Consider the following 22,499-nt stretch of genomic DNA (forward strand, 5'->3'; position numbering starts at 1 on the left):
TCAAGGCATTGGCACATCCAGAGGCTCAATACAGTTTGAACACATTTTATTTGTGCTGGTGTAGTCCCGCTTTGAAGTCCGCACATCTAGCCATTGACTAGATCTTGTCAAATTCCTTATTTCTTTTCCCTCCCTTAGACTAATGTCATTAAACTAACACAAGGACTCCTTGGTGTGCTGGTTGATATAAAGCACTGAAGAATGGACTTGTTAGGTGTTGTATCCATCAGTATATCCATAATGCCTTTCAAAGAATGATCATCTTGAACAAGTATTACACAGTACATTTTTAGTTCCTAATGTCTTCGTTTCCTTTGGCTCTCTGCTTTTCCGTCAGTTCTGTTCTGAAGAGTTTTGCTTAGCTGCTAGTGTGTAAATCCCTTTAGCAGGATACTTGACAGCGGATCAAGATGTGATGCTCATGATGGCATCACTGCAGCCAGAAAGGTCAGAGTTCAGCAGAACCTTCTTGTATTTTAATGCCGCATGCCTTTGCTTGGTGGTTCAAATCCAGTCCCCTGTAGGTCAAATTTCAGAGTATCAGCCGTGTTAGTCTGTATTCGCAAAAAGAAAAGGAGTACTTGAGGCACCTTAGAGACTAACCAATTTATTTGAGCATAAGCTTTCGTGGGCTGCAGCTCACTTCATCGGATGCATACCATGTAGGTCAAATGTAACTTTTAATTTGTTTGCATTGGAGGTGTGTCCCTTGCTTGCCATCAATAAATGAAATGTTCTATGCTGAACAATTCAGAGCTGCTCTCTCTTTGTCTTTGGCCAAATATTACCTCCAGAGAACCCACGAGATGGAATTTGTTTTATTTTGCAAGCCTCTTTCTGCTTCTTTTTGTGTGTGTGTTCCTCTAATCCCTGGTCCCCACCATCAAAAGGCTTGACCCATAACAATTTCATTTTTACCCTACAGATGTACACTGTATTTAGGAGCTATAATTTAAAATATTCAATAATTTTGTTGCATTTTAGAAATTATGCTTAAAATGTTGTAAGTGGATGTGATGACTCATGGTTAGAATAGCAAAGCCCTGAAAACTTGCATGATGCTGAAATCTGATGTGAACAGAGATCATCTCTAGCAGTGTGACCATAAACAAGTCACTTGACTACTTACTAAACTTGGGCTTCCAGTCATTCCAGCTGCAAAGCTGGGTAAAAGCTTTGAAAAACAAGGGCCACCATTCAGCTGAGTGAGCAAATGAGAGCGGGGGGGAAAAATAGCTCAGACTAAACTGTGATCCAAGCAAATATTTTTTTGTTGGAAGCAATGATACTTGGTTATACAGAGTATAAATCAGAACAATGCGGGGTTTGATTTAGCAAGGACTGAAGGGCAAAACAAAGGAAACGTTATTTCCAAGCTTCAGAAATATACCCAGATAGCAGTGGCATGCAACAAGCTTTTTCATATGTTTTTTTGGCTCACACTGGGTTTTGTGTAAGAACCAAAGTTGGCAAAAACAGCAAGCATTGCTCAGACAAGAATAGCCTACCCTGATTACAGATTTTGGAGAGATTTTTAATTAGGCCAGTGCTGTGAAGGCTACTAAGTCTTGGGACTTCAAAACAGAGCTGAAAAATATTTTACAATTGATCACAAATTGGTTTTAAGCAGAAATCACCACTGCAGTCAACAGGGAATTTAAGCTTAAAACTGATGGCATAATTTAACTCAATAGTTATTGTTTTCTTCAATGTTTGGTTCACTATATCCTTCAATCCTCCTCTGAGGACAAAAAATGGTGGCTAGTTAGAATCTTTATTGCAATTAAGCAGGCGACTATTTCCATGCAAGCATACAGTTTCCAGTTTCCCTACATTTCCCTATATAAGAGAGTAGGATGGATAAGACCATTTCATTAGGTCCCAAAATGAATAATTGCAGGGCTGAACTAAAATTGGTTGAACGAGGTGTTGGAGGGCACTGTGATAGGGGGTTGGAAAGGAGATATGGTACCTTTCATTCCATGGCTATTGGGTCAAAAGCTGGCCTGGTTTGAAGTCAGAGACCCAACGCTTATTCCATCTGATATCTGTTCTGAAGGCCTGAGTAGAAGGTCTCAAGCCAGTTTCTAGCCCACATATCACACAACCCCAGCACCATTGGTACTGACTGGCCACCCGGGGTATGTCTACACCACAATAAAACAGCCCCTTTGCCCAAGCCCAAGCCAGTGACAGATTTCTAATTGCAGTGTAGACGACCCTCGGAGGCAGTTGCAAAAGAGAGGCCACAGGACAAATTAAAAGGTTCCTGAAGGTAATGATTGTGGCTCTGTGTGGGGGTGCCTGCAGAACCTTGCGCTGCTTCCCCCTGTATTGGGCGTGGCTGTATGGAGAATGCCAGTGTCCGGGGCTGTCCCATTGGCTTGTGTCACAAGGAGAAATAGACAAACCCACCCATCCCCCATAAAAAAAACCTTTGCAAGCCAGATATCTCAAAAAGGAGGCGTATGATGTATGTGCAAGGGCACACCTGCAAGGGACCCTGCGTGGAGCTGCTCCGGCTGATGTACTCACACATGGCTAAGCGTTGGCCTGTGGCTAGGACTGTGTGTCCACATGGGAGAGTAAGGGGAAGGAAGAACTCCCCTTACTCCTAAGCCAGGGCGCCATACCCCCGTTCCCTGTCCTGCAAAGCTGAACTGGCATTGGGTGTGTGGTGATTTGCCGCTGCTGTGGGACAGCAGGAAGTTCCTCCCCACTCGGAGCAAAGGGGGAAGCAGAGAGGGTATGGTGCCTCAGAGAAGTGTCTGAGTCACAGCACCTACAGGGGCTACTCTTGGGAGAGGGCAGCTTACGCGCTGCCTCTTGCTCAAGGCTGTGCTTAAAGGCATGGTCAAGTCTGGAGTCTCGCATGTGCAGTCACTTGAGGTGCACCTACAATCTCAAGTGCAGGCTCTCCTGTATGTCAGGCATTGGATCAGGAAAGTGGGTTATTGGGGTTAAAATTCACCACTGTGCAGAAGGCCCCCATGAGGTCTGGCCACCACCTACAGCCAGTGAAGCCCTTCTTTGAAAGAGTAAGTGGGACATAAGTGATGCGCAGGCTGGAGTGCTGGCCCTCTGCACAGGGGTACATTGTGTGTTCCCTCCGAACGGCTAAGAAAGGCCTGTGAGGGGAGTGGTTCTCAACCTTTTTCATTTGCGGACCCCTAAAATATCTCGAACGGAGGTGCGGACGCCTTTGGAAGTCTGTTGTCTGTGTATGTAGCTGAATTCTGTTCAGTCAGTTTTCTGTCTGTCTTTCGCAGACCCTTTAGACATAGTCCGCGGATCACAGATTGAGAGCCACCGCATTAAGGGAGCCCCTGGTTGTACTTAAACCTGCTGTCTTGATTGCCGTGCATTAATCACCTGGTTTTCTTACTGACCGTGCTCTGTCTCTCTTTTGTTTGCAGGTCTCGAGTCTGGATATTGGTTGTGGTTTTTTTAAAAAAAAATTTATGATTATTTTTGATTGGCTTTTTTCCTCTTCCCTTGTGGATGTGAACTGAAGACCTACGGAGGAGTGCTGGACGAGGGAACAGGAGGACGCTGTCTTCATTTTATTTGGAAACACTCATTGCCGCGGTACCTTCAAGTCATATTCCACAGTCATGTGGTCATCACAGCTGCTGTTCTTCACAATGCTCTTAGCACCAGCAGTGCATGGTAAGAGAAATGTGGAGGGAAATGGTGGGGTGCTTTCGGTTTTTTGCCTATATAATCTGTGTGAGTTTGGTTTTTCTAGGGCCAAGGGGATTTATGGCAGTGAGGAGGCCAAATCCTATTGAAGCTCAGTCAAGTTGGGCACCAAACTCCTTTACACCTCTTTGAAAAGCCCAACCTCCATTATTACAAAATAGGCCTGCAATAAAGAACCATCATCTGGCCTTAAGTAAAAAGCTGTTTATGAACGAAACCGCTTGATGTGTGCGAGGTCACTTGAGAGACTTACATTAGACAGTCTGTCCAGTACATTTATAGCTGAGCTGCTGCCCCGTGTTCAGGACCAGTGCACAGGGTAGGCACCACTTAAGTCACACCTTGTATTGGCCCTGTGCGTGGGGGTTGAATTTCAAACTCTGTGTGAATAGATATCTCTGAGAAGCATTGTACAGCGTAACCCGACTTTAACCACAGCTACAGAGAGGATGGGATCTCACTAAATTATCATCACTGATGCTGTTAGCACACATATTAATGTGTCACGGTGGCCATCATATTTTGTATTGTCTTAAGCAAGTAATTACAATCTATTCTTCATCACAGATCAAGGAAAAGTGAAAATGGATCCATCTCACTATGTCGACAGGGCTTATAAGGCAACGTTTTTAACAATAGGAACCCAAAGTTAAGCTCCTAAAATAATTGGCCTGATTTCTAAATTGCTGAATGCCTAGAAGAAGCTGGTGCTGGGGCGGGGCCAGCATTTTTGAAAATCTGGCAACTCCATTTGGGGGCTTTAAGGGGAACTGAGCTCTTTTGAAATTCCGGCCTTAGTGGCCCTAGACCAGTGGTTCCCAAACTTGTTCCACCACTTGTGCAAGAAAAGCCCCTGGCGGGCCAGGCTGGTTTGTTTATCTTCTGCGTCCGCAGGTTTGGTTGATCGCTGCTCCCAGTGGCCACGGTTTTCTGCTCCAGGCCAATGGGAGCTGTTGGAAGCAGTGGCCAGTACGTCCCTCGGCCTGCGCCGCTTCCAGCAGCTCCCATTGGCCTGAAGGAGCAAACCGCAGCCACTGGGAGCCGCGATCAGCCAAACCTGCGGACGCGGCAGGTAAACAAACCGGCCCGACCTGCAAGGGCCTTTCTCTGCACAAGAGGAGGAACAAGTTTGGGAACCGCTGCCCTAGACAATCCAAACCATTGACTAAGGTGTAGACTGTAGGCTCCTATTTTTGAAAATCTTGGCGAGAATTCCACATCCACTCTGTGCATGGGGTAATTTCCGAGAGCTAAGGCTTTAGGGTTAAACTTTTAGTGGGGAAGGAAAAACAGCAACAAAAATACAGAGTGCATCAAGTCTACTGGCATTGCTTTTACCACCTTTATGCCCTATAGCACGCTCGCTCTCTCTCAACTGTTGAAGCAAATTTCCCCACTGATTTCAAGATTTTAATTTATAATTAAATGGTGTCAAAAAATGGTGGTCGGAAAAAAACCCAAGCTATTATGGAAGGAGCTGTCGGTTCTACTCAGACGAAGTTAAATGGTAAATGTTGTTTTGCAAATCTTTATAATTAAACAATATTAACAGTTAAAGCAATTAACAATTTAAATGCCTCTCAGGCAGTTTTGGTTTTAGTCAGAATGCCAGTGTAGTCTGAGAGGTCGCTTGCTAGTTTTGCTGAATGAAAATGCCAGAAGAATACTAGGAGCCACGTTGCCCCACCAATGAGCAGACACTGAAGATGCAAAAATGGAGGGCCTGATTTTTCCCACAGATAAGCTCCTTGGAGAGTCATTGACTCCCACGCAAACTGAGTGGAAAGCCTGGCAGGTGTCTGTGACTCCACAAGGGGCACCACAGTGGGAAATCAGGCCCCTCGGTGTTAGCTATGACCCTTTGTAACTCACCAGTCAGTGTGTGTTACATGTCCTCCTGTGTGGCTGATCCACAGAGGTGAAGCGTCTGTTACAGCTACAGTACCTGGCTTTTTGGCTCAAGCAGTAGGAGCTCTGGAGAGCTCTGGTTCAGCCCCTGCTGGTGGCCAAGACAGCAGCCATCCCACCAGAGCCTGGCCTCAGTGCAGTTCATAGTGTTTCTGCGAGGAGGAGGGTAATAGGAGTAATTTGTGAGCATGCATTTGGCCTCATGTAGAGGAAGGGGTGCACCCACTAAAATATGAGTTACACAGAAGGTCAGAGTAGTTGATCTAATGGTTCCTTTGGGTCTCAAAATCTACAAAGCTCAATACCTGCTGCCCTTTCTGGCCCTATCCTGCACCTGCACAACAGTATCTCCATGAGTGGTGTGGGCAAGCAGATTCAGTGTGGAATTTTCCGCTGTCCAGCTTGAGGATAATTCCGGAGAGTTTGTGTAAGTGCACACAGCAGCCAGAATTCAGCCGTTTGCTAAATATGAAATTAGTCCGGCTAAGACCTTCTCATTCTTGTTTGCTAAGAGATCTCTGTAATGTATACAGAAGGTTTGCCTGGAAAGTTGTCTTCTAAGACCGTACCAAGATTTAATGTTTTGGATTCTATTGTTACAAACTGTGAAGGTATCTGGTGATCAGGATAATTGCAGGGATGTGTATTAACTGGTGGGGTTTTATTTGTATTGGGGGTTTTTGAGTATTGTTTTTAGGGTACTGTGATCCCCCCTACTTCTTCCATCTGCAGCTTGTAAGTTACAATTTGTTCTTGTATGTTGGGACAATGGAAGGGTCACTGCTTTTTGTTTTTTTTTTTAATTTAGGCATGGCCAGTGCTGCCACACATTTGTTTTTGTGGCTATGTTTTCCCACCTCCGATAAATGTGTAAAGTTCAAAGTGACAGAGTTGTGTCAGAAGATGGGCCAGGCATTCCACTTCTGGGTGCATGTTGTGTGCCTCAGGTTGTGATGTCAGGTGTGGGGTCAGAGGACGCATGACTGCACTGCTGTGTGAGATGAAAACAAGCCCCTGGAGATGCTGCCTGAGTGGGATGCTTTCATTGGCCTGCTAAACCCAGGGTTGTGAGCTCAATCCTTGAGGAGGCCATTTAGGGATCTGGGGCAAAAAAATTGGGGCTTGGTCCTGCTTTGAGCAGGGGGTTGGACTATTTGACCTCCTGAGGACCCTTCCAACCCTGGTATTCTAGGATTCTGTGTTGCTGTTCAGCAGAAATGATGCAGGGAAAAAGCCTCAATCGTTGCATTTCCTTGGTGATATTGTCATGGTTGCTGCACCATAAACAGCGAGAGACAGACCTCCAGTTTTGTCCAGTGCTGCTTCATGCCTCGCAGACCAGTGAAATTCTCCCTGTCTGTAGGTTTGTGTCCCTCTTTGGGCTGTAGTGGGACTGAAGTGATGCACAGGACTTGTGCTGGCCCTCTGTACCTCTAGGCAAGACCATAACCTGCTATTTTACTTTGTAGGAAACTCCCCCCACTGCAGACCCGTTTGAAAGGTGCTGCTGCCACCCAAATGAAGCTTGTCAACCCAGGAGTTGACCCTTTGCTGTGTTAGCTGCACCTGGTACACAAAGTTCTAGAGTTAGTTGAAGTGGAAAACAACAGCATTAAAAGAAAAACTAACTTTGGAGGGCTCTTGAATGACGGGAATTTGCTGCTGAGCTTGCTAGGGTTCACAGGAGCCAGGCAGTATCTGTGGTAGATGCACATTTCAGGACAGACTGCAGCCCACAGCCATTGGCTCCACACTGCATTTGGGGAGGGGATGACAAGGGGTCTGCTGCAATTCCTTTTGGGGGCTCTGTGGCACACAGCTGGATCTGCCACTCTTTGAAAGATGGCGAGTGGGGAAGGGAGTGTAAGGCCATGGCCCTGCTCCCACCATTGCTGGTCCCCTTTGAAGAAAATCCATTCATTGTCCAGGGAACACAAGGTCCAGACTTGTGTCTGGCCTTTGAACAGGACTTCCAAGGAGCATTGTCTTTGCTCACTTGCCCCAATGTGCACCTGAGCAAGCCACTTGAGAGAAGTCCCTTAGCCTGTTCTGGAACAAGCATGTTTATCATAGATGGAGAATGACCTTCTCAGATGTGACGGCCCCTCCTCTCCCAACGCCACCAAGTAACCTGCCCTCCCTCCCCCAACCAGGTGGATTTCTTTCTGTCTTAAAATGGGTGATCAGACAGAGACTCCATGAACTCCATTTGCTCTAATGCCAATCTAATGTGGAAAACACTCAGACACTGATGATGGGCAGCAAAACCCTAGGCTGACCTGGCATCTTATTTAAACACAAAGTATTGTTAAAGGTGTGTTTAGATGTAAAGCTTCTCAGTGCATTGTATCAAAACAAAATTCAGTCTTCTATATCACTAACCAGCAACACAGAGGTGCAACACAGGTGTGTGTGGTCTGAAATTACACTGATCTCTAACCAAATAATGATCTCTTACTTTGAACATCTTAATAACTTTGAAACAGTGATGCAAACCTCTGCAGCCCCGAGAGATCTATGTAATGTCTTGTCACATGATTATTTTTGGTCCTATTTTGGATTTCCAGAAACCAGGATGCCCAAGAGGATTTGTACTCCAGGCAGATCTAGCAAAATCATTTTCAAGTGACCTCTGTATATTTAGGACATGGGCTATCTTGCCTTTCTGATTCAGAGAACTAGTCTAAGCTGGAGCTGAAGTACTGTAACTGTTGTTTGCCAAGCGGAAAAGCAATTTGCAATCCTGTCCAGTCAGGCATTGCAGCTGCTGGGAGGAGAGAGTCCCACCTACTGTTCTGTTCCCAGCCTTCCTAAGGCCTTTGTACCATTTTACTGACATTTTTGGTGGGCAGCTGTGGTGGTGCGGGGGGGAGATGGTCTCTTATTTGTAAGGAGATGGCATTCACAGGGCAAGCTGATTTCTCACTCCATTAGCAGGTCAGGGTACAGGGCCAGGTTCTGTGTTGTTTTTGGTGGGAGCCTTGGAAATATTTATTGCCCATCAGCACTGGCAGTTGTCTGGTGACAACGATTCTGTTAAAGCAATCAGCGTTATCTTTCTTGGGGAAGTGTATGATGCTAGCAAGCCGGTCCTTGGTGATAGAGAGCTGCTTAATGTGAGCTGAACGTTTGCCTTCTTACTTTTGGAAAACAGTGGAAGCGGTGTCACCTTTTAAAATACATACTATGTTTCTTTTATACTTGGACAAGTGTTATGTTAGCTTGTGAACGAACGGTGGGTAATTGCCTTTTTGTATGCTACTCTTTATATAGTCACAATGAAATACAAGAGACATGTTTTATTAGTTGTGAAATAGCCAAGCTGACATCCAGGCTTCTGCCTAACTTCATTGTTTTAAAAGATTAATCATCCTTGAAATATTCATAGTATTTGCTCGGCTAGGCAGTTGGTATTACTGCCACAGAGCCACCATTTTTATAGGAGAGGAGGTGATGAAAGAAAAGCTTTTCCTGGTAAAAGGGCTGACCACAGATGTATACCACAGTGTTTTTATTAGCAGCACAGTACTAAATTCAGGAGTATTAAATTCTCCAGCTGATGGCGGTCTATCTATAAGCTGGTAGAGGGTGAAATTCAACCCCGCAAAGGTCCTGTGCACCACTTAATTCTCACTTAAGCCATTAAGTGGTGCAAAGGGCAGTGTGCAGGGCCCTCTCTACACAGGGGTGAATTTCACACAGAGTAAATAGGGGGATTTCTGGATTTTTTTTTATACTTCTTCAGTATTCTGCAACTGTGCCTGCTCAAAGAGTTCATCCACACCAATGCATTATGGAGGCTAAAAGCAAGCAAAATCTTCTTTTACTTGCAATCCACAGTGTTTGCTAGGCACATGCAAATTTTTCATGAATTTCCCAGATCTCTCTCACCTGGAAAACTAGATAGTAGCTATGAGTTGGCAAACCATTCTGGGTATGAACATGCAAATAAACATATCAAGGGGTTGCCACCTCCCTTTGCTTTTCAAATATGTATGTTACATAGATCCAGAACACATGGGATTTTTTGTTCTGGACCAAACCATTGTACAACACTGATTTAGATTAATCGACTTGCTCTCACTATTATAGAAGGAAAGTGGGATTCTTAGTGAATAATCCGTATGCTACTACCTATGATATGTGACCAGCTTATAGCTGTTTCATGGGAAGCCTGGTGTCTGAGCCCTGGCAGTCAACTAAGTGTGTGTGCTCTGAGTTCATAGTGTTAATTAAGCCATACAATATGACAGCATGTGAATTACAGTGTGGTAATTCACCCCCAAAGCATTTAGGCACAAAGGATGAAGGCCAAATGACCTTTGTGCATCTAAGTGTGAATTATTATACCATAATTTACTCCCCATCACATTTGACTGTAATTTTAAAATGTTTTTGTTTTAATTTTTTCTTTAATAAGTTATAAAATGCCCCAAAATATAGCATTGAGAAGTGTAACACACTTTCGCGAACAGGACAGCAGGAGAGAAAGATAGGAATTTTGCTGGGTCCTAAGGTCTCAGTAGTTGTTTTAGATGCATTTATTCACCCTAGCCACTAAATGAGTTTTGTGATGTGGACACCTGTCTGCCAAAAACTGCACTGGGATCAGCAACTCATTTCACATAGGCTATCAAACAGTCATTCTGTAGGGTAATTTATTTTTAGTTACGTATTACCTGATCTTGATGTGATCTGGAGACCTTAGCCCAGGGCCAGTCTTCTGAGCCATTCAATGTCTGTCTAGTTTATGAAGTAGACAGACACACCCCCACAACAAAAATCATCATCACAGATGGCACCCTTGTTACCAGTCTCAGCGAAGGTTGAATAATCATAGAGACTGCACTGTCTGGAGCAAATTGGCACTCGGGTGATGCTGCTGCTGGTAAGTTTGATCTGCTGCAGCTCATGTCACATGTCCTAAAAACAGACTCTAAACATTGGCACAAAAATGCTGGGAGAAAATGATGGGAAAATGCCTTAAAACCTTATGTCTAAAATCTGTTCTGTTCTGCAGGAAAGGGTTGTCTTAATGATAAGAATACAGTGTTGTTCATTGGAATTCATTCTGTAGGTCAATAAATCCTTTCTGGGACAGGTAGTCATGGGTTGCTAACATCACTGCGTCACATGCTCATAGCCATGTAGATAAGTTTTTTAAAATCAAACAAACCTGTGATACACAGGGTATCAGAGTCTGTGATCTAAGGGTCCCACCTGGCCTGAAACGCCATGAAATTACAGAACACCATTTTATTGTAGAGTAATTCATCTGCCCTTCAAACAACATCAACATTTTTGTCAGTTATAGTTGGAGCACCTGTAGCTAAGGTTGCCTAAATCTTCCTGTTATAACCCACTTTTCTCAGTGTCTTTTTAAATAAAGTTAACAAGAAGCCATTGCATGTTTGATATTTTATTCACTATGTCTACAGATTGTGAGCTCCCGGAGTGCAGAACTGTTTTCTTTGCTTCTTGTTTGTATGGCATCTGGCACACTGATGCCCTGATCCTCAATTAGGTTCCTAGGTACTACAATAATAAAAATAATGGATAATCATAGAATCATAGAATATCAGGGTTGGAAGGGACCTCAGGAGGTTATCTAGTCCAACCCCCTGCTCAAAGCAGGACCAATCCCCAACTAAATCATCCCAGCCAGGGCTTTGTCAAGCCTGACCGTAAAAACTTCTAAGGAAGGAGATTCTACCACCTCCCTAGGTAATGCATTCCAGTGCTTCACCACCCTCCCAGTGAAAAAGTTTTTTCTAATATCCAACCTAGACCTCCGCCACTGCAACTTGAGACCATTACTTGTTGTTCTGTCATCAGCTCCCACTGAGAACCGTCTAGATCCATCCTCTTTGGAACCTCCTTTCAGGTAGTTGAAAGCAGCTATCAAATTCCCCCTCATTCTTCTCTTCCGCAGACTAAACAATCCCAGTTCCCTCAGCCTCTCCTCATAACTCATAATAACTGTAGATGTTTACCTTTATGAAAGAGGTATCCCTATTAATTCCTCTTCTTTCCCTCCCTTCTAAGGTATTCCTTTCTGGATTTGTTAAAGTATTTATACTGTCTTTCTTTCTTAAAATGCTCTTAATACTGAAATGTGTAGTTGAAGGAAGGTGACCCATTAGTGGCTAGCCTGGCCCTTGCCCAGCTGCATAGAATGACATGAGGAGCTTCGTCCCAACAAGTGCAGCCTGCATAAGGTCTGGCTTAATTGCAGTCAGTGCACATGGGAAATACAGGCACTGTGTGTTACCTGACTCTCTGGGCATGCATGGCGTTCCGAAGGGGTTGGAGCCATGCTGAGGGAGATTGGTACAGCAAGGGGAGGGAGGAGTAGGCTGCACCCCCATCTTCATGCTTGTGAACTAAGAGGACATTTGTCTTCCAGTTCCTCTCTGAATCCCATCAGGTCCACCTGGGATGCTGCGCTCCACACTGGCCTTACTATTATGCTTTGCCTATATAGCAGAATTGAGCCATAACTGTCTGAGCAGTGGCCTTGTCTAATAGTTTGTCATATCACTGTTATTATTACTGCATATTCTAAAGCTAATCTTCAAAAGGTGGCAGTAGCATCCATAAAAGAAATGACATTTGAAAGTGCAATGACTTCTGGGAACATGCTGAGCAATGAGATTCTGTGTGGCACCGCATTGGATGGGGATGGGTGGTGGCTCTGAGCCACCTGTGTGCCCTCCTGATCTGGAGGGACGCTCCCTGGCATCATTTAGATTGTCCCAATGGCATGTCTAACTTATAGCAGCCTTGGCTCCTACCTTCAGCCTCTGCTAGGGTGGTGTTTCTGAAAGGGTGCAGTACTCGCTCCTCTCTGAGCCTGGAGAGCTCTGTCGTCATCCTCCCGCCTGCTCATGTGGAGAGTCCAGCGCTCGTGGTGGCACTCATTGCTCAGGGAGCAAACGAAGCCCTGTGTGCCCAGCCCTTGCTCATGTGGGGTACTTGCCTTGCCCCTTCTCAGAAACGAGCACATCTTGCCTTCAATCATTTGCTTTTTTGGAGCCCAACTCATCGCATGGGGATGAGAAGAAGAAATTCAGCCCACGATTGGTGAGGATAATGTATTTGCCGCTCTATTGTGCATTGCTGCTCACCTTCAAAGTGTCCTAGCAGTAAGTAGCAACCATAGATACTGCTCCAATTAGGTTGGGATTGTTCTTCTCTTATTACAGCATAAAAATTGGTGATGGTCTTTTATTAATGTTTAATTTTATTATTCTAAACCCTGGAGGTTGCAAAGGGCATGATTTAGTAATGAGGGTGGCTCACAAATACACCTCAGTGCAGCCTGTCTTGCGTGGTACACTCTCTCAGGAGAATGCTATGAAGTGGTTTAGAAGCAGGGCCTTTAGATTGGCCACAATAGTGCAGAACAGTCGGAATGGCCCTGGTGGCTCAGCAGCTTTGTAAATTACAGGCTGCTGTGAACCTTGCTGTATGGCAGAATCTCTACAGGCAGATAAAACGAGTGTGTCCTTATAAAAAATAGAAGCCTGATAATAATCACACAGGGTGTATATCACCCAACTTATCATCTCTGTTCCTTTCAATGTGTGGCCCCCTCTGTTAGGAAGGAGGATTCAGACATTAAGGCTGACAAAATCTCATGTGGGAAGAAGTCCTGTTATTCCACAGGCTGAGACACAGTTTTGCTTTGCAAGACAGAAGTCGGCCATTAAAATAACAAGATGGATTTATTGCCAAACCTGTTTATCACTGAAATAATGTTTTGCCAACTTATTTGCCCACATAGCAGTGTGTAATTGGCAGTATGTTTCATGTGAGAAAGCTCTTTTTTTAATAGCTGAATCCCATCTTCCATCCAAATCCAGGTCACTGAATATTAAAAACCAAGCAAAAATCTAGACTTTTACACAGATGAGTCACCTGTGTAAAATGTGAATAATGGAAGGGTTCTGTTTTTAACACTTCCATTTCACTGACATGAATTGAAACCTGTCCTGTCATTGTCGTCTGTGATCTTACAGGCATGTTTAATTAAAATTTTTACTATTAGTAATCATTGTGAGGGATTCCGGGGACTCAAAATTAATAATGTTTGGTTGTTTTACTTCATTTGATTGAAAAAAGAAATTGGCCTGTTGCTCAGAAGCCAAATACATAATAAATTTAAAAAATCAGTAGACACCCGGCAGCCTGCAAGCACCACTGACAGAAGTGCTTGGAGGTCATATATTATAATATCAGACAGCCGTAAAAATAAATAAGCTCTAGTTGCTTGTTTCTGTGCACAGCAAAGAGAGCACGCTGAGCCAGCGTGGCACGGATACTGCCATGTTTTGACCAGTCCTACAAACCCTGAACTTCACTAAAAGCTTGATTGAAGTTTGCTAGTAAGCATCTGTGTGCAATTGTAGTTGTAAACTATTTTCAACTCATTAATTTATTGTTTTTTGCATGGTTTCATCCCTGAACTGGACAAATCTTGGTGGTTTCTTATATATTCTGCCATCGGGGTGGCTTTCCTCTAGTGTTTGACTTTATCCAAATCTAGAATTCAACACTAAATTTGGAGGCCCCCCCAAAAAAGAATAAAAATAAACAAGCTCACACATATACCTGAGAACTATACACCTTTAATGCTAATACAACTTAATTGTCTCATATGCTGTGGGGAAGGGGTGTACCATGCAATAGCCAATAAAAAGGACAGTTAAACCAACAAAAAACCTCAACCATAGCTCTTATTGACTGATGACAGTTGAATATTCTAGCAGTCTATATAATTAGATACTACTATGTATCCAGTGTCGCTTCATGTTTGAGATCTCGTCAGGGGTATTAACCCTTTAAAGTTTGGCCTGTGTGACAAATGCCACTGCCTTATCAAGTCAGGTCCCTGTGTGGCATATGCCTTGAAGGTATTTCCATACTGGCTGGACCCTTCATAATGCCCCATCAAAGTTGGAACTCTTCCAGGCAGAACTGGATACATGGCAACAATAAGTTTTATTAGCAGATATAACCGTTGATGTGTAAAGGCAAAGACAGTTAAGGAAGCTGCTAAGTCTTTAGTGTCAATCCTCACAATGTCCTGGAAGGACACGGGTGCTTGCTGTAGTCGAACACCGGCATTCTCACATGCTGGTGCTGACTCAACTGCCTGTTGGCCTGCAGAGCAATTATATGAAGAGAACAACCCCTATATTCTCACAGGTAACCAACGTAAAGATGTGGTACAGTATTTACATAGAGGCAGGGGTGGGTGTAATGCAAATGTTATGATGCCAATGAGGATACGTGATACTGCCATTGAAATGAAATGCTATAGGGCACAATTAGAGACGGGGCTTGATTTTCACAAATTTTCTGGACTTCGCACCAGTCTCCTTAATGTGACACCTCTTTGTTCATACAGAATATTAAAATGGCACTTAAATTACCCTTTGAGTAGAGAAGGTAGTAATAACCATGCATTATAAGGTGTTTAAAGCACAGTGTTACTTCAGTCAAGGTTTCAGATTTAACTTTCAAATGCTTTTCATCTGCACATTGCAAATTTGACAGATAATTTTTATTGGTTTTAGCCTGAAAAGACTATTTTAACTTCCTAAACCAAACAGTGTTTATTTTGATTTGGCAGGAGTTTGTAGGACAGTGAATTAGCAGTAAACTGATACTTAAGTTCTGCTGTATATAGAAATTAATTCTTCATGGGTTTTGATTGTCTGCTTTTCTCTATGTCATTGTGTGTTTACACAAAAAGTATTTTTTCAGAGCAGGGAATCCATTTTCCTGTTCAGGAGTTTGAATAAGACTTTGCACTGAGTAACTGGCACAACTGAACAAAACCATGTATTAAATAAAAATACAATAATATTGAATGAGACTACTTTTGTGCACCAAACAGATCATCTTGAGTGCCATTAGATTCTATATAAGTAGAACAGATCAATGTTGATCTATAGTATATACTGTCTGGATGTGCCTAGTACAGAATGGCTATGCTAAATATTATATGTATTTAAATTATATATGAAATTTAAAATCCCATTATTAACGCAGCATTGAGTCTGCGGAGTAAGTAATCAGAGATCAAGAAATGTAAAAGTCCAGCTTCCAACATGAAGGCTAAGTGGGCCATGTTGCACCTGTTAATGAATGGAAATCTGTCATCCTCACACTTCCATTGTAAACTCTTTGGGGCAGGGGCGCGCTCTCTCTCTTTTTATGTTTGAACAGCATCTAGGACAATGCAGCCCTGAACTCTAGGTGCTACCGTAACAGTCATGGTGAGCTCTTACCATTCCCTACTCCCCCACAAGTCATACATTTTAATTAGGACTGTCAAGTAATCGCAGTTAACTCACGCGATTAACTCAAAAAAGTAATCACGATTACAAAAATTAATCGTGATTAATCGCACTTATAACATTAGAATACCAACTGAAATTTATTAAATATTTTTGGATTTTTTTGTACATTTTCAACATTGATTTTGATTACAAAACAGAATACAAAGTGCACAGTGCTCAGTTTATATTATTAGTTTTGATTACAGATATATGCATTGTAAAAATGATAAACAAAATAAATTGTATTTTTCAGTTCACCTCATACAAGTACTGTAGTGCAATCTTTTTATCGTGCAAGTGTAACTTACAAATCGTAATTCATTTTTTTAATCGCTTGACAGCCCTAATTTTAATGATTTTTAATCAAAATGGGTTCCCTGCCCTATCTCCCCATCAGTCATTGTCTGGTGCTGAATTGATCACGGGGTTCTGCCAGAGCTTGTTTTTAGACTTTGGTGAGTTCTGAGGTGCCCCAGGCGATCCCTTTTGGCCATACTCCAAAAAGGAAATAACAACTGCCCTTTGTGTGTGTGGTGGGGGGTGGGAGCAGGGAAATGGGGGTAGCTGGGATATTCTCCCCCAGCAACTGTGTTTAGGGGGAAAAGAAAAACCAAAAGAACCAGAAATGCTACCCACCCTATTATTTGCTGTACCCTGGTTTTGTATTCTAAAGCTTTATATTTTTAAGGCCAGATTTTAGAAGTGCTCAGCACCCAGCAGCTCCTGTTGAGAACAATGGCGAATTCCCCACTACTTCTGCCCCACTTATAGCAATGGGAGCTGTTGGGAGCTGTTGCTTTTTGAAAATCTGGTTCTAAGTCGCTTTCCAAGAGTACTAAAGCTCTAGGGATAAGCGTCAGTGGAGGCAGGGACTGGATGAAGGGTGACTTCCACCAAAGGCAGAGAAATGTCCTCCGTGCACCCACTGCGCACCCATGTGACCCCTGTGCATGACCATCTTTACCTTCATCCTTCTGGCTCCTTCAGTGTGTGACTTTCTCTTGAATAGCTATAAATATTTCACTTCCTCTACGTGCTGCTTTTGTTTTCCCTTCTCTTCCTTTCCTGTTCTTTCACCCCATCTTTCCATCCTTTCTGTTGCATGTCTAGTATCTCCCTTTGTCCATTTTTGTTTCCTTCCTTCTCCTTCATTGCATTTTCTCCCTTCTTTCTGCCATGGCCTTTCAGTCACTCCCCTCTCCTCTTGACCTCTCCTTGCTGTTATTGCTCACTCCCCCTACTCCCATCATTTACAAAGCCCAACAAAATATGATTATAGAGAAGCTTTCTTTTTGGTAACCGATGACCGGGAGTTTAACACTATATCTTTTCTGGACTGCCTATATTGATAGCAATCTGGGGCAGCATCATTGCATTAGATACAGTGCCTGCACTGATGATTTCTATGCAACGTCTAACCTTACTGTGATGCAAATAGCTTGTGCCTTTAATATCAAGAGCTATGTCCCATGGAAATGCTGGGAACATACACAGAGGGAACAGTTAATTGGATTCATGAGGTTTAGAAAAAAAAAAGTTTTCCTATTTAAAGTGTTGGTATTTTCCTTCTGCTGCATCAGAGCCAGATGTCAGATGAGTCTGGCTGGAACCATACAGTATGTGCTGGTGGGGTCAAATCTTTATCTTGCTTACTATTCCTGAAGACCCATTAAGCATCATTACCTCTTGCTGGCCTGTTGGAAGGAGGGGCTTAGACAACTCTTGTGATTTTTATCACAAATCTCGGAGTATTTGGTTAAAGCCCCAGCTCCTGGAGGCAGGTGACTAAATGAGAATCTCACTTTTATTTAAAAATAATATTAGCTTCTGGTCCCTAGGTCTGTGAAGAAAAGCTTGGAAGCACGACCCCTAAAAGCTCAGGATATGTCTACACAGTAGTTGGAGGTGTAACTTGCACCTCAGCTTGAGAAAATATACCAGTGATAGCTCGATCAGAGGTAGGGTGCCAAAAATAGGACTGTAGCCATGGAGGGTGTGAGCGGCAGGAGGGGATAGCCATCCCGAGTATGATCCTATCTGAGATCTTAGGTACATATTCAGGTCAGCTAGTCCTTCCTGCTGCTGGTGCTGATGTGGCCACGCTCCTATTTATAGCACACTAGCTCAGTCAGAGCTAGCATGGGTGTGTCTGAGCTGGAAATTACACCTGCAGCTATAGTGTAGACATACCCTCAACACCAACAGGCAAATAACAAAGAACCCGACCTATATTATTTTTAAAAGTCTCATGATTTTTAAGCCGGTCTTTTGATTTTTGGGGGCTCATGATTTTCACATGCTTTGGGTAAGTGATATTGTTACCATTTGAAGAGGTCTTCTGAATTCATTACCCAGTACTTATGCTCTTAACTGAGTGCAAGAAAAGTTTCAAGCAAGGGAAAAGGGTCAAACTGTAGACTCAAAAGAGAGGGCAGAACGTCCTGTACACAGCATGGAAAATAAGCAGAGAAATCATGGGGCCACCCAGTTCTCCCACTATCCTTGAGTGCCATGTGGCTTGTTTGGTTTATATTCTGCAAAAGCAAACCTAAAATGGCCTAGGATAGTAACCAGCCCTGGAAACACACAACCTCATCAGTGATGGAGAAGAAGTACATATCCATTCCTTCAGCCCCAGCCAAAAAGCCATGTGGATTCCAGTAAGACCCGTAACCCAGTCATAGCTCCCCATTACCTGGCATAGGTGCTGGCACACAGACATACGCTGTGGGGAGGTTATGTAAGGGGAATATCAGTGAAGGAAATCAGACAACACAGTAGCATGAAGAAAGGTCCAATAGCAGAGCAGCTGATGTAGGGCAGTCCCCAGAACAATACACAGAGATTTTGTGCCATGTATCATGCACAGGTAGTGTAGTTATAGAAATGAGCTTGTTCAGTCACTTCCTTCTGTAGACCTCTGGCTGCAGGGTACCTGCATCTATGGATGTTGTTTATAATAGTACATTCGGGGCCTTTGCAGTTAAATATCTTTTTCTTCATTTGGTTGTGGAAACAACAACAAAAAACCCAAAACTTAAGGTGATACAATACTATTGAAGTCAATGGGAATTTTGCCATTGACTTCAGTAAGGCCAGGATTTCACTGTGGTTTCTTAAAAATATATATTATGTATTTGTATTGCAATAATGCCTGCAGGCCTTAAGCCTCCCACCCCCCCATGCTAGACACTGTAGCTGCATATAAGAAAATGACTATTTTTGCCTTGAAGAGTTTATATGGGGAGATTTACAAAGGCACAAAGGGTTGGTGCCATTCTCTTGCAGTCTAAGTAAAGAGTCTAAATAACATACAGAGTGAAACGAGACAATTGTAAGGGAAGGGGAGAGGGCTATACATATGGCCTTCGTTCTGTGAAGATTTACTTCTGTGCTTAACTTCACACACACTGACTTCAATGGGGACTGCTCATGGTACGTACAATTAAGCACATCCATATGTCTTTGTAGCATCAGGGCTTAAGACTTAAGCATAAAAGAAAGAGTAGCAACATTGACTAAATGTATATGTAAGATCAGTAATGACAGAGAGCGCTATTTGCGGGGCGGGGGAGAGTCTGAGCAGTTGAGGGAAGGAGAAGAAGCTGAGCTGAAGCCCATCAGCAAATCACAAATAAAAGTAACAAAGAATAAAAAACAGTCCCGGGAGAGAGATGACCGGGAATTAAAACACACCAAACTGAAATGCCGCTACCTAATTTTGCATATATCTTCTAACTCTTGAAAAATTCAAGTCCTGCTGACACAGGTGATGACTCTGAAGAATAAGTGTGGTTGGTTTGACATTGTGAGGTAGTTGTGTTAAGTGACACTGTCATTTTGATGCAATTTGTTCCTGTTAGTGTGTGGCAATTCTCTGGGATCCAAAGAAAAGGCATGCCCCACAGCAATATGAATCCTATAGTGGCCTTATGCATTCAAAAGTTCTGCATCCACTGCTTATCGTCCCATAGCTGCATAACGATGCGGCCCCACCAGTTAGTGCTTGTTTCCTGGGACCAGAAGCAGCACTCAACCGTGTCAAGGTGATGCGTGACTGTCACCAGCAACAGCTCCGCTCTATGTCTTCCAGCAGGGCTGCTTGCGTGGCATCACAATGTTCCGCGAGGCAGCTCCTGTATTGGCTGTCTAAATACTAAGGGGTGAGGTGTTTGTAATGCTCACAACAACAGTGTACAGCTGAGCGGGATCCATACTTACCATGGTATGGCGTCTGTGTGGTAACCCAGGCTTACGAAAAAAGGCTTGGTTTGTTTGCTGTTGATTTCAGGGAGGGAGTGAGGGAGGTAAGTGCATCATGGGAGACTAATGCCATGTTCCTATAAGCACCCACTCCAATGTTTTGGTCCCATAAGACATTGCAAGCCCCACCCAAAATTCCACTCGTCTGCGTTCACTGTGGGATAGCTACCCACCGTGCAGCGCTGCATGCCTTGATGCAAACCCTGCTAGTGAGGATGTGCTCTGCCGACACAATGAGCATAGTGTGGACACTCCAGATCGACTTGCTTGAATCAGAGGCTCAGTGTCGACTTACATAAAGTCAACCTAAATGTGTAGTGCTTCACATTTTAGGAGATTTAACATATCTTGTTCACTTGCAGTTCTCATGTTATCCCTATCTTGTGTCTTTTGTAAGCCAACCTTGCTAATAGTGGCTTTGTGGTATGAACTAATAGGGAATAGAGTGAGTCCTCAAATCGATTTTCTGATCTGCAGTGTGCAAGATCTTGGGTGTGTACATTCTTTGATTATACCACATTGCTCCCTTCATTATTACTTTACTTTAGTTGGGTCAAGCATATAAAGGGAAGGGTAATCACCTTTCTGTATACTATAAAATCCCTCCTGGCCAGGGGCAAAACCCATTCACCTGTAAATGGTTAAGAAGCTAAGATAACCTCTCTGGCATCTGATCCAAAATGACCAATGAGGGGACAAGATACTTTCAAATTGGGGTGGGGGGCAAAGGGTTCGGTCTGTCTGTGTGATGCTTTTGCTGGGAACAAATCAGAAATGCAAGCCTTCCAACTCCTGTTAAGTTAGTAAGTAATCTAGCTAGAAAATGCATTAGATTTTGTTTTGTTTAATGGCTGGTAAAGTAAGCTGTGCTGGAGGGAATGTGTACTCCTGTTTATGTGTCTTTTTGTAACTTATGGTTTTGCCTAGAGGGATTCTCTATGTTTTGAATCTGATTACCCTGTAAGGTATTTACCATCCTGATTTTACAGAGGTGATTCTTTTACCTTTTCTTTAATTAAAATTCTTCTTTTTAGAACCTGATTGATTTTTCATTGTTCTTAAGATCCAAGGGTTTGGGTCTGTGTTCACCTGTACCAATTGGTGAGGATTATTATCCAGCCTTCCCCAGGAGAGGAGGTGTAGAGCTTGGGGGGATATTTTGGGGGAAGACGTTTCCAAGTGGTCTCTTTCCCTGTTCTTTGTTTAAAACGCTTGGTGGTGACAGCATACGATTCAAGGACAAGGCAAAATTTGTACCTTGGGGAGGTTTTTAACCTAAGCTGGTAAGAATAAGCTTATGGGGTCTTTCATGCAGGTCCCCACATCTGTACCCTAGAGTTCAGAGTGGGGAAGGAACCTTGACACATGTATTTTTTAGCAGCCACTGATTTGTAAGTAAAAAGTTAGTGGAAAGTCTGTGAGAATGGAGAGGTGTGGATCTCTAAAGATTCATTTATTTGAATTCTTATTTTTTACTTTGTTCAATACGTATTACATTAGACTGTCTGTTGTGATGCATTTTAAATGTATGGCTGGTTAGGAATGCAAAATTATACCATTCTACCCAACACACAAGAAGATGTAGTTCAATGAGAAGTTTTAACACACTTCTGGTGCCATGGGCCATTGCCAATTCCTTCAATTGGGAAGGAAAGGTCATATATTATACCTTTGTGGTGCATCGGTAATGAATGGCGGTACCAGAAATGTAAAGTAAAGGTTATGAATTTGTATTTGTCAACATAGCTGTCTCCAGAACTCTATCATTAATTAGAGAAATATTCCACTACAAATTATGAAAATTAGCAGGAGACTGATTTCAGTTACTCTCATTTGCTCTCATTAACACTTTAGCATAATGCACACTGTAGTCAAATAAAAAATGCAACCTTTATTTGTGTCTTTTGAGAGTGCCTCAAAAAAGCGCCTTGATTTATACTCTACTTTTTAGTCTAATTAAAACTGATGATTAAAACATACAAGTCCCATAAGATGACTCTGCTAAAGTGATTTTTTTAAATAAACCAAATAATGTTAAATGTTCAGGGTTATACAGTCTAAATAAAGAATGGTATCACTGTAACTCATTACACTGTGAATTCAAACTCCAGTAATTAGCACCAACGCCCCAGCTGGTGGTGAATATTACTTTATTGAAGAAGATTGCACAAACTTGCTAAAAAGACCCAAACGAGTATTAATGTTCAGCAAGTCATGACCTTAGGCCTTGATCCTGCAGTATTGGAAAATTGATTGGCTTATATTTTCTCAGATGCA

At 43.0% G+C, this 22,499-nt stretch overlaps 1 protein-coding gene across 30 annotated transcripts in view; it reads left to right on the forward strand.

Annotated features, from left to right (window-relative positions):
- Positions 1-22,499, forward strand: part of ADGRL3 (adhesion G protein-coupled receptor L3) — an 821,427-nt gene that overhangs the window by 300,934 nt on the left and 497,994 nt on the right. For all 30 annotated transcript variants that reach the window (XM_073340228.2, XM_073340229.2, XM_073340198.2 and 27 more), the window contains one exon: positions 3,417-3,669. In XM_073340228.2, coding sequence (XP_073196329.1) covers positions 3,615-3,669 — 55 coding nt within the window. In that variant the 5' untranslated portion in view covers positions 3,417-3,614. The remainder of the gene's footprint in view (positions 1-3,416; positions 3,670-22,499) is intronic.

This window comes from Lepidochelys kempii, chromosome 4 (assembly GCF_965140285.1).
Source record: "Lepidochelys kempii isolate rLepKem1 chromosome 4, rLepKem1.hap1, whole genome shotgun sequence".
NCBI lineage: Eukaryota > Metazoa > Chordata > Testudines > Cheloniidae > Lepidochelys > Lepidochelys kempii.